This window comes from Halichoerus grypus, chromosome 11, assembly GCF_964656455.1.
Source record: "Halichoerus grypus chromosome 11, mHalGry1.hap1.1, whole genome shotgun sequence".
Taxonomy (NCBI): Eukaryota; Metazoa; Chordata; class Mammalia; order Carnivora; family Phocidae; genus Halichoerus; species Halichoerus grypus.
In genome coordinates, this window is record NC_135722.1 from 25,805,982 (window position 1) to 25,818,236 (window position 12,255).

The 12,255-nt window shown below is 46.0% G+C and overlaps 1 protein-coding gene and 1 pseudogene across 5 annotated transcripts in view; one reads left to right on the plus strand and one right to left on the minus strand.

The window, feature by feature from the left end:
* KIAA1549L (KIAA1549 like) overlaps positions 1–12,255 on the minus strand; it is a 263,990-nt gene that overhangs the window by 53,208 nt on the left and 198,527 nt on the right. For all 5 annotated transcript variants that reach the window (XM_036107246.2, XM_036107240.2, XM_036107221.2 and 2 more), the window contains 2 exons: positions 7,483–7,661; positions 1,043–1,260 (listed from right to left, as the gene is read on the minus strand). In XM_036107246.2, the coding sequence (XP_035963139.2) occupies positions 1,043–1,260; positions 7,483–7,661 (397 nt within the window). The remainder of the gene's footprint in view (positions 1–1,042; positions 1,261–7,482; positions 7,662–12,255) is intronic.
* LOC118545160 (forkhead box protein H1 pseudogene) lies at positions 4,691–5,832 on the plus strand (annotated as a pseudogene).

Sequence of the window (12,255 nt, forward strand, 5' to 3'; positions counted from 1 at the left end):
AGGTCACTCTCTGCTTAGTTAGGAACAAAGCTTGGGATAATGCCGGGGTGCCTGGGGGCTCAATTGGTTAAGTGTCCGACTCTGGATTTCAGCTCAGGTCATGGTCTCAGGATTGTGGGATTGAGCCCTGTGTGAAGCCCCCTGTGTGAAGCCTCCGTGCTCAGTGGGGAGTCTGCCTGAGATTCTCTCTCTCCCTCTGCCCCTCCCCCTGCTCACTCTCTCTCTCTCAAATAAAAAAATAAATCTTAAAAAAAAAAAAGTTTGGGGATGATACCAATTCAAACCGCTGGGCCTGACCTTCCCTCTGAGGCCAGAGACCATCACATGGCAAACACCCATTGCACTTGTGAGTAACAAACTTCTGGGATAGTTATCTTTTTTCTCTCATCAGACCTTAAGTCCCATGAGAGTGGAGACTGGGCTGTCTTACCTACCATATAATGCTGAATGGGTGGAATGAACAAATGAATGCATAAGACAAAGCATACATGACCATGAGAGCATTCAGCAGCTTGCAAGGTGCCTCATACATAGTAGGTGATGATAAATGTCAAATAAATGAACAAATCTATGAATTAAAGAGATGAACCCAGCACAGAGCTCTGAGTAGCTGTGCGGTAAGTACTTACTGAAGCTGAATAAAAAGGTGAGGCATGAAATTTGCATTTCTTCTGCAAGAGCCACTAATTAATTGAAAAATACAATGTCCCTTGATCTGGAAGTTGCATAACCAGGTAGGTGATAATTATGTCTTCACCCAGCTCTGAAATGGCTACTGGTTTGGAAATATTATTGAACTAAAGGACAATTATGGTTGTTTGCCCAAGTATTTTTTTTTTTTAATGGCTTCAATTTTATTCTTTTCTAAACTCATTATGGAGCACCAGCTCACACAGACCAGCATGGTCCAGATCAGCAGCCAGCAAAGATCACAGTCCTAAGGTAACAGATCGAGGGACCAGGGTTGTGTTACCCAGGGCACCCTCTGCCCGCATCCCACTAACAGTACAGGGACCATCAGAGAATCCCTTAGACACTGTACCTGTTTTTAGACTCAGCAAATGGGGCGCACAGTTCTGGGTCTGGATCCAAAACGTGCTCGATTTCCTTTTGGGTTTTCTCGTACATCTTTTTCCTTTCTGTCTGAGCCTTGCTCGTCTCCACCGGGGGGAAGTCGTAATATCCCTTCCTCTTGGCTTTGAGGCGCAGCTTGTTCCGATAGTGCTCGATGTCTGACTTCTGCTTCAGGGCTTTGTTCACCTGGGGAGAGAGAAAGTCTTAGGCCCACATCCAACCAGGCATGGCAAACAGATGGGAGGTTTTCATCAGGTCACAACTCCTGTAAAAGTTGTCCTAGGCTTCACCTCTGGTCCTTTGAGCCAGCCAGACCCACCTGTGTCCCATTCCAAGACCAGCCCACAATAGTGAGCCACAAACAATATGGAGCCTGACACTCACCTAAGCCACTTTGACCTTCCATCAGGGGCTCCTTCTCCCTAGTCTACCCAAGTCTGCTCAGGCCTTTGTAGCGTTGGGCTAATCCTACCTAAACCCTCTTGGTTCCCCTGTCTGGGAGCTTCTGACTTGGAAGCCCAGCTGGATCCTGGTGCCCCACTTCTAGCTCCAGCCCTGAGGAACCCAATGTCCTCCCCTGGCCATTTAGCTGATGCCCAGCTGGATAAGACAGCCAGTTCCTGAAGAGGCTGAGCTGGGATGAGTGGAGGGAGAAGGCAGAGCAGACATCCTGTTCCCAAGGTCTCTCTGCTCTACCAACCTGCATTTAAGAGCTTATTTTTGTCAATCTGTGTCTTTCTTGAGATATAGGTAGTGTTGACGCCTTGTATGGTTGCTCATGCCAGTTAGTTCCTACTGGATAGGGCAAAGCCAGTCTGGTCATATAGAAAGGAACATGGTGAACACACCTTCTGACCTATCAAAGATATAAGCAGATGGCTACGCTAAATAAATAATGAACAATAAGGATGTTACACCCACAAACGGAGCTGACCAATGAAATCAGCCTGACACCTACTGGATGATATGGAGGACCATTAGTGCTGTTTGCAATCAGACTGGACTATATTACTATAACCATGGATAGTGTTGTTATTATATTCTCTTTAAAATAATCTTTAAAAGAGTTTTCTGTAATTCATAAACAAAATTCATCTAGTGATAAGATATAGATTAACCTACAGAATGAGGCCCAAGGTTCACTAACACAAGGCTCCACCTTAGATGTTTTATGTCTACAGCATATTTTTTCTGACTTTTGGCAAAGATCTCCCCACCCTGGGCCCTAATAATATTTTTAGGCTGGTAGCATTTCACAGGTCTTAACTAGTCAAGAGAGGAAGTTAGGATGACATCCTCTGAGCCAGGAATCCCATTTCTGGAATCTCTCCTTAAGCAACATTCCAAGAGAGCCTCAAAGTCAGAGATGAGAGTTAACATCACCAGTAAGCAGACTTATCAGTATCAAGCGCTTGATACCCACAAAAGGGCCCATCACCCCCGTGGTTATGCCAAAAATGCATAACTGCAATCCAATCATAAGAAAACCCAGACTGAGGGACACGGTCCATGATAACTGGCCGGTATTTTTCAAAAGAGTAAAGGTCACCAAAGACAAAGAATGGTCACAAGGAAGGACTGAGGAACTGCCCCAGACTGGAGGAGACATGACTAAATGCCGTGTGGGATCCTGGCCCGGATCTTGGAACAGGAAAGGGACATTAGTGGGAAAACCAATGAAATTCAAATGAGGTCTGTAGATTAGTCAGTCATAGAGTACAAATGTTAATTTCTTGGGTTTGATAATTAGTCTATGGTTATGTAAGATGTTTACACTCGGGGTAGCTAGGTAAAGAGCCAATGGGGTTCTCTGTACTGTTATCGCAACTCTTGGGTAAATCTAAAATTATTTCAGAATAAAAAGGTTTTAAAAGTCAAGCATGAAATTACTCAGATATAATAACCAGAACCAAAACTAAAACCAAAATTACCTGGAAGATTTGAACGATGGGTGATCAGTTTTCCAATCAATGGTATACCTACTCAACTAAGTCATTAACAATGATCATCCCAAAGACAATAGCAACAACTGCAAATGTTTAAGATATAAGATATAGGGGCACCTGGGTGGCTCAGTTGGTTAAGTGTCTGCCTTAGGCTCAGGTCATGATCCTGGGGTCCTGGGCTCGAGCCCCGCATTGGGCTTCCTGCTCAGTGGGGAGCTGGTTTCTCCCTCTCCCTCTGCCACTCTTTCTCTCAAATAAATAAATAAAATCTTAAAAAAGATATAAGATATAAAGTTGTCTGTATGAGATTCTAAAATATACATGAGTTTGATCAAAAGTCTGGGGAGAAGGTACAGAAAATGAAAACAGGCTATGTTAGGGTAGTGAGATTATAGTGATTTTTCTTTTTTCTTCTGAACATTCTATGTGGTTATTATGTTTTCTTTAAAATAATCTTTAAAAGAATTACCTATAATCCATAAAAGGAAAATTTATGGCTTTGGGGTTGTGGTTTCTTCACTGAAATAAGCCAACCATAAGACAAGAAGGAAGAAAATTATAAGACAATCTGCCTTAAATGTTACAAAGCAGCAAATTACAGAGAACAGTTCAGGGCTCTTTTCCAATCCAAATGCCAGCAAGGTCCATTCCTTTAACTACCAAAATGTAACAAGTATCCATTTCTGGACAGGCAAAATACTCATCTGTTTTCCTTCTCGGACAGGCTGATGGGCCTGGCAAGAAAAGGGAGTTGTATGTTAAATTTAGCTGAGATCTAGAATATGTCCCCATGATATTCACATCACGAAGCTGGGGTGAAAAGATCCAGGAATGGCAGCCATTATCTAGGTCCATACTGGGTAGACGTCCTAATCAAGAGCAGTTACCAGTTTATTAGTGACAATCTCAGAGGCCTCTAATCATTGGGCTTGTGTGTCAGGTGGTAGAATTGTGCCTAAGGAAAGATTCAGTGGGTATGATTGGCTTTGAGAAGACATAAAGTTTCCCAAATTATAGAACCAAGGAACATAAGATGATAAATGATCAATGAATCCTCGCTCATTGGCTGACTAATTAATAATAATAATAATAATAATAATAATAATGTACTGATTGTGTGCTAAGCACTGTTCTAAGTGTTTCACCTATATTAACTCATTTGATCCTCCCAATAGTCCCATTTTACACGTGGAAATACTGGGGCATTGAGAAATGAACTAACCTGCCTAAGGCCACGTAAATAGCAAGTAGAAGAACTTGGCTTCAAATCCTTGCAGCATGGCTTGAAAGTCTGTACTCTTTTAAGCACAATGCTATTTTTCACTGACAGGCCACAGTAAGTCAAAGAGAGGGAAGGAGCACTGTACAGGGAGCCAGGGGGCCCGAACATCATATCAAGGCTATCACAATAACCACAGTGTGATTCTGAGCAAGCTACTTGACCCTCTGGCCTCAGTTTCTTTGTCTAAAATATGAGGGAAGTTGGAAAAAAAAAAAAAATACGAGGAAGTTGGCATAGAAGTGCTCTGTAAGTCCATAACCATTGAAGTTCTTTTTAAAAATTGATGACCCTTGGGCCTCGGGCCCCCAGCCCCGCCTCACCACACTGCCCCACTGCCCTGCGCCCTCCATGGCGCCAGGCCCCTGCCCACACTGCTGGCCTCCCCTGCATGGAGACCTGCAGCAACCCATGCCTGGGGCTTCCCAGGTGGGAGCTGTCCTCCCACCTCCCAAGAGGAGGAAGAAGGGATACCTGTGGCATAGCAAGCGCCCCCCTGCATTGCCTCACTGATCCAGTCCACACCCTCCCGCAGGCTGAAGCTGGCCCGGATTACCCGTCAGGTCCGGGCCACATCCCCTTCTTCAGGAAGGACTAGAAGGGCTGGGAGGGTTCCATCCGCCACAACCTCTCCTCCAACTGATGCTTCTGCAAGGTGCCTAAAGATCCTGTGAAGCTCTAGGCCAAGGGCAACGTCTGGGTGGTCCCCGTGAGCCTGCTCCCAGCCCAGGTGCTGTGGTGGCAGAGCATGGCGCTGTGCGGGGAGTTTGCCGAGGACCCGGGCCTCTGCGCGCTGCACCGCTGGCCCTACCGGCCGCCCGGTGCTCAGCCACCACTCGGCGAGGGCTTCCGCATCAAGTCTTTGCTGGGGGCCCCTGGGAGGAGGTGCCATGGAGCAGCCCAGGTCCAGCCGGCTCTGGGCACAGGGGGGAGGAGGCAGTGCCCACTCCACCCCTGCCCTCTGAGCAGCGACTGGGGCCCCTCTGCCCCCTCCCCGGGCCCAGTAGAGCAGAGGGGGAGACTTCCTAGGGGGGGACCCATCCCTCTCCTCTGAGCCCAGAGCCTGGCCCCGCCACTTACTGCAGGGTACCCCAGGCCCTGGGGGACTGTCTGGTGGGAGTCACAGGGCCTCACTTTGGGGAGCTGCCCACCGCCTTCTTGCCCATCTACACTCGCAGTGTGGGAACGCCCATGGCCCCACTACTACCCCACATTCCACCCCCAGTGCTCACCCTTTCAACCAGCCCAGTCTACTGGGGGGTGGCCCCTGAAGCCCACGGCCCCCCTGGGTTGCTCTGGGATCTTGATGCTCTCTTCCAGGGGGTGCGACTCAACAGGAGCTTCTGTGATGTGTGGGTCAGCCACTCCCGGGACCCGGCTGCCTCCACACCAGGCTGGCTACTCTCCTGGCACAGCCTTCGAGGCTCCCAGGGCAGGGGTGCTTTCCTCTCCTACCCTTTCCTGCCACCACTGGCTTGCTGGGAAACCAAGGCCAAGAGGACCAAGAGGTGTCTGTGGCCATGGCAGCCTTGAAACACAAGGCTTCAGCAGCGCTGAGAACCCACGATGTTTACTCGACTACTCCACAAAGGGTTGGGGTTGGCTCAGCACCGCCCTGGCCCTGATGGTCAGTCATGCCTCGCCTACCCCCAGAGGCAAGACTGGAAGGAGTGGGGCTTTGCTTGGAGTAGCCCCTTCCCGATCCCACTTTCTCTGGCCCTCTCAGTCCGTCTATCCTTCCTTCCATCCATCCATCCATCACCATGGGTCGCTCCCTCTTCCTGGCTCCGGGCTGGGGAAGGGAGAACCTAATGGTGGGTCCAGCCTGAGGTCCTGTCCTCCCACATTGCCTGGGAATGAGGTGGCGCCTTTTTGGGGAAAGGAAATCAAGACTCTCCTTGGCTTTGGTGGTGGTCCTGGGGAGGATAACAGTAAAGGAGTAGACCCCTCCTCCCCCCAAAATTGATGAACCTCAACCCATCACACCTTTAGGCCAGCTCAGTCTTCCTGTCCTGAAAGCAAGAGGAGCTTCCTGAATCAGGTTTTATATGTGGCCTGGAGGGAGGAATGAGGATGAGCCCCTGATGTGGTTTACAATGCCCAGGTGTATAGGGGCCTGGCATGTTCCTTGAGGTGTGATGGGAAAAACAGTTTAAAACCTTGGAAATCTCCACTGGTTGTAGGTAACAATAGCAGAGTATAGACAAATGAAATGAACAATCAACACAACAGCTGGACAAGAGAGAAAAACCAAAGCATGTGTGTACCCACGTGTAAAGTAGATGCCCACATGTAAGGTAGATGCCCACGAGCAGGTTCCACATGCATGATCTTAAAAACTCATAAACATTTTCAGCCCACTGGCCATTCTGCTGCAGGGGATAGAGGAATGGTGGATATTCTCTACCTAACTTCCTCTCTTGCTCTTCTCTAAACTGCCCATACCTACTCTCCCATCCATCCATCTGTTTGCTTTGGTCAAATCATCATTCTCTGGAGCATGTTACAAAATTTTTTCAGACTCTTAGGAAAACTGATTAACATCCTGATGTGCACTGATATCCTCCTGGAAGCAGGCAAAGGTTGTTTCAAGCTGGCTAAAAGGAGTAAAAGTCATTTCAAAGCCTCTATAGTAGGCCACATTCCTGTCTGTATGACAGTATCTTCTCTGCTCCTTTTTCAGTTTGAGCCTCTTTCATCCGACTACAACTGGCATCCCATAACGAACAGGTTAAGAGTGTTACCAAAGAAACCAGAAGGTGGTGTGTGTGTGTAAGGGGATGGGGAAGAATTTGTGATGCTTCTCTTCATAACTACAGTTAAAAAAAAAACAAGCAATTTTTAAGTAAACTCTATCCTCAATGTGGGGCTTGAATTCACGACCCCAAGATCAAGTGTCACACGCTCTACCGACTGAGTCACCCAAGTGCCCCCATAACTACAATGTTTAAAAAGTCCCCGTGGGCTTCCTGAGAAAGGCAAAAATGATTCAAAAACATCACCCAACAAACTCATTTTGGGTGACTTGCATCCTGATTGATCCTACTGAGGCCTGCACACACAGAGGTAAAAATGACCAATAGAGCCCTATACACTGGACAGAACCTGCATCCAGTATGGCCAGCTGGTGTTCCTTAGTCTGAATTCCCGGAGGCCTGGCTGCCCTGGTCCCCAGACGCTCACCTCGCCGTTGAGGGCTGCCGACTCCTGGCTCCTGTCCGATGTGGGATGCACCACAGGGAGGGCTGTGGGTTTTACTGCAATGAGCTGCACAGATCCAGAAGATGTGTCGAAGGGATCGGCAGCCGCCTTGCCAGAGTTGTCAAAAAGCACCGCTCCTTCCTCTTCATCACTTGCCGGCACTGAAGCACAACATAAACACATGGATTGTTTTATTGTGTAGGGAGGCTGCATGATTGTGGGGGAATTTGTGTAAGGCTCCCAGACTGAGGACTTTCTTTTTTTTTTTTTTTTTAAAGATTTTGTTTATTTATTTGACAGAGAGAGATACACAGCGAGCGAGAGAACACAAGCAGGGGGAGTGGGAGAGGGAGAAGCAGGCGTCCCGCAGAGGAGGGAGCCCGATGCGGGGCTCGATCCCAGGACTCTGGGATCATGACCTGAGCCGAAGGCAGATGCTTAACGACTGAGCCACCCAGGTGCCACCGTGGACTTTCATTACATTACTCAAAGTGACCCCAGAAACAACAGCATCCAGTTCTGTGCCAAGGGCTCCCTATTGTTCAAGGATTTCTCTTAAATTTAAGATCTATACTATTCATTCCTCCACTGTATTATCAATGGGTAGGAAAGAATCGTAGAGGTTTGAATTTATTTTCTTTTATTTTTTTTATTATGTTATGTTAATCACCATACATTACATCATTAGTTTTTGATGTAGTGTTCCATGATTCATTGTTTGCATATAACACACAGCGCTCCATTCAGTATGTGCCCTTTAATACCCCTCACCAGGCTAACCCATCCCCCCACCCCCCTCCCCTCTAGAACCCTCAGTTTGTTTCTCAGAGTCCACAGTCTCTCACGGTTCGTCTCCCCCTCTGATTCCCCCCCTTCATTTCTCCCTTCCTACTATCTTTTTTTTTTTTTTTAAGATTTTATTTATTTATTTTTGACAGAGAGAGACACACAGCGAGAGAGGGAACACAAGCAGGGGGAGTGGGAGAGGGAGAAGCAGGCTTCCCGCGGAGTAGGGAGCCCGATGCGGGGCTCGATCCCAGGACCCTGGGATCATGACCTGAGCCGAAGGCAGACGCTTAACGACCGAGCCACCTGGGCGCCCCATCTTCTTCTTTTTTTTTTTTTTAACATATAATGTATTATTTGTTTCAGAGGTACAGGTCTGTGAGGTTTGAATTTAAACAGCAAAAACCACTGTTTCAAAACCATGACAAAATGTTTTTGGGGAAAAAAAAAGTAAATTTTTTCTCTCTGAGTCAGAGATGAAAAAAGTACAATTTGGCCAAAGCTGGCAACTGTTCTTAAAATGTGACCATCAACAGAATAACGACATTCAGTTCAATCTCTGGCACCAAATAACCCATTTTTGCACGAGGTTAAGCAATGAGTCTTCCCTGGTCAACCGGCCATAGCAATTGCTGCTGACACTCTATGTTTTTTTCCTTCTCAAGGCTGCTTTTCCAGTGATTTAGGGTTTGGGATTTTTCATTGGTCAAAACAAAAGAAAGCTAAGAAATAACCACCAGAGAAATGAATTTAACACTATCGACAACTTTCCTAATTAAATAGAGTGAGTTCTGCCTACACTCTGTTAAATTAATTCTCCCCTCTGACAGATAATTCTGCTCTGACTGCTGAAAGACACCAGTCTGCCTTGTGTGTCCATAACTAAGCTGGCAGAAGAAGTTCCAGAGCCGGTGGGATCTTGCTGATTGACTTGTGCTTAAAGCACATTCCCATTAGGTAGCTCTAAGAATGAGTTTATTGAGCACGGCTGAGCAAGAGATAAATTAAGCCTGTTCAAACAACTAGACCAGTAGGCAAGTTAGGAGCAAAATAGGTGTTCTGTAAAATATGAATGTAATAGAATTGTATTCATCTTTCCTACTGCTTGCTCAAGACATTGGGATGTTCTTTAAATTATTGAAAAAAAAATAGTTTGTATCATATTGTCACTTATCATAATCACAGATTTGCCAAAGTAAGCTGAGTAAATCATTATTGTACAATGTGGGTAAAACACCTCGGAGTCAAATAATGGGCTATAATTGGAGTATTTTTTTGGTTCTGTGAACTTATTTGCAAATAGCAGGACACCAAACAGCCAACGACAGAAGAAAATCTACTCACATATCTTTTTGGAGTAGAGCTTTGCTGGGCAATTCTTGCCTGAGCACCATTGTCTCCCACCTGGACAACTGCTCTGAAAACCATCTATGGCAGCCAGCCTCCAAGATGGCACCCAGTAATTCTTGCCTCCTGATATTCACAACCACAATGAATAGGACTGATCTGTGTAACCAATAGGAAATCGCAGAAATGACAAGGCTAGGTCGTTAAAAAAACCCTGTGGCTTCCACCTTGCTCTCTCCTGGATCACTTACTCCGGGGAAAGTCAGCTGTCATGTTATGAGGACACCCAAGCAGCCCTATGGAGAGGTCCACATGGCAAGACACTGAGACTCCTGCCAACCAATATGTGAGCAAGCCATCTTGTAAGTGGAGTCTGCAGGCCCAGTCAAGTCTTTAGATGACCACAGCCCAGGTCAACATGCTGACTGTGACCTCCTGCGCCGGAAGCACCCAACTAAGCCACTCTGAATTCCTGACCCACAAATATGACATAAGATAATAAACATAGATTGTCATTTTTGGTTGCCAGGTGTTAGGGCAATTTGTTACACAGCAGTAAGTACCTAACACACTCTTGTCTTCCTACCTAAGATACATACAGCAGCCAGGATGGCTATCTCTTTGAAAGGTAACCAGATCACAGTACTCCCCTGATCAGAACCCTCTGAAGCCTTCATCTTAGAATAAAACCCAGAGTCTTTACAATCTGGCCCTGACCACCTGGCTGAGCACATTTCCCTTATCCACTCTGTTCCAGCTACAACAGCCTTCTTGAACACATCTGGCTTGTTCTCACCTCTGGGATTTTGCATTAGGTATATTCCCTGTGCTCAGAATGCAAAGTCTTTCTCCCTACATCTTTGCATGCCTAGTTCCTTCTTATTTTTCAACCGCACCTTGAAAAAGCCTTTCCTTATCCACCAATCTAAAATAGCCTGCCCATAACCTGATTATATTTTCTTCATGGCACTTATCACTGCTGGTGTGTATTGATTTAACCTGTCCCCACCCCGGGCCCTGGAATAGAAGCTCCTTTCTGGCCCACCTTTTAAAAGGCTGATGCTTATTGCCTTTAATGATGTCTCACGTGTAGTTGGCTTTTAGTAAGGATTTGTTGAATAAATGAATGAATGAAGGAATGACAAAAATTTCCTGACTTATAAAAGGAGATTGTTGTTAGCTGTTAGTACCTACAAAACAGGTGAACACGCAGAAGTTAGTTATGCTATCACTAAACCGTTCAGAGGGTGAAGAGATGGTACTCAGCGTTTTTATTGATTCTGGGTTGTGACACCCTCGCTTCCCACCCTGTGGACAGGGTAAGGAGAGAGCATAACTGTAATGGGATGGAAAAGGATACCCTGGAAATTGTATGAACTATAGTTCTTTTCCATCCGTAGTCTCGAAAAAGATTCAGATTTGCACAATAATCCCTCCAGGTTTAAGAGAAAAATAATTAGCTATCCTGCCCCCCATCCCCAAAAGACTTATGTAAAAAGATATTACATTAAATATTGATATATGAAAGTGAGGGAGTCCAGCAGGTTCATGGGAATATTTGATGCATAGTTAGTCCCTAAAGGGAAAAGCGTGGGAGAATGCTAAAGGAAAGGGCCACAGTTAAACTGTGGAAGTGTCCCACACACCATACATCATCATCATCATCATAAATGTCACCGGCCCCAAACTCGTTGTGTCTTATTTAACTTCCATAAATCAGCAATCTATTTCCCTTCCTTCCTTTCTTCCCTCCCTCCCTCCCTCCCTCCCTCCTTCCTTCCTTCCTTTAGTTCATCTTCCAATCCAATAAAATACACTATTGATATTTTGATGAGCTCTGACATTGTGGATATGATATGGTGAAGTGAAGCCCATGATAAAAAGTACAAGTGGAGGCTCCATGGAAGGTCCAGCCTAGAATTCTGATGTGCTCCAGCGTCTGTTGGATTTTATAGTGAACGAATTGGTCCCATCATTTCAAGCTGAACCTCACTGAATGGGAACCTGCAGTGAAAAAGAGGCCACCACCCCTGGAAACTCACTCGGTTTACCTCTGGCAGAAGTAAAATGCAACGAAGCACAATAAACCTGGAGAAAGGATGGCTTTTTAATAGAACAAACACATTAAAACCTCACCCTAGTACTGTAATTGGATTTTATTCATGCACCTGGCTCCTGTTATTTCTGAGCCTAATATTTAAATAATCAAAGTGACCTAAACAATAAGGAGGTGGGCAGAGCTGTGGAAAAACAAGAACAGAAGGTCTGCAGGAACATTTTGGGCAGGTCAGTGTCTCACCAGCCAGGGTGGGGAGTGATGGTGTCAGAAACATGCCCTGCTCCCTCCTCTTCTGTGGATTAAATGCAAAGGAGAGGGAAAGGCATCATCTCATAAATGTGATTTGCTGACAGAGGAGTCTGTGCATTGTATATTTCTAAGAAAGAAAAAGGCATAGAACAGTAGGTACATGGATTCATTTTATGAAAAAACAAAGCAATACAACAAAACAGATGTGTGTGTGTTGTCATATGCATAGTAAGAAGGTCTGAGAAAGACACAGGCTAAATTATTCAAGGTCACCTGAGGACTGGGGTGGGTGATGGGGCACGAGCGGGAGGACA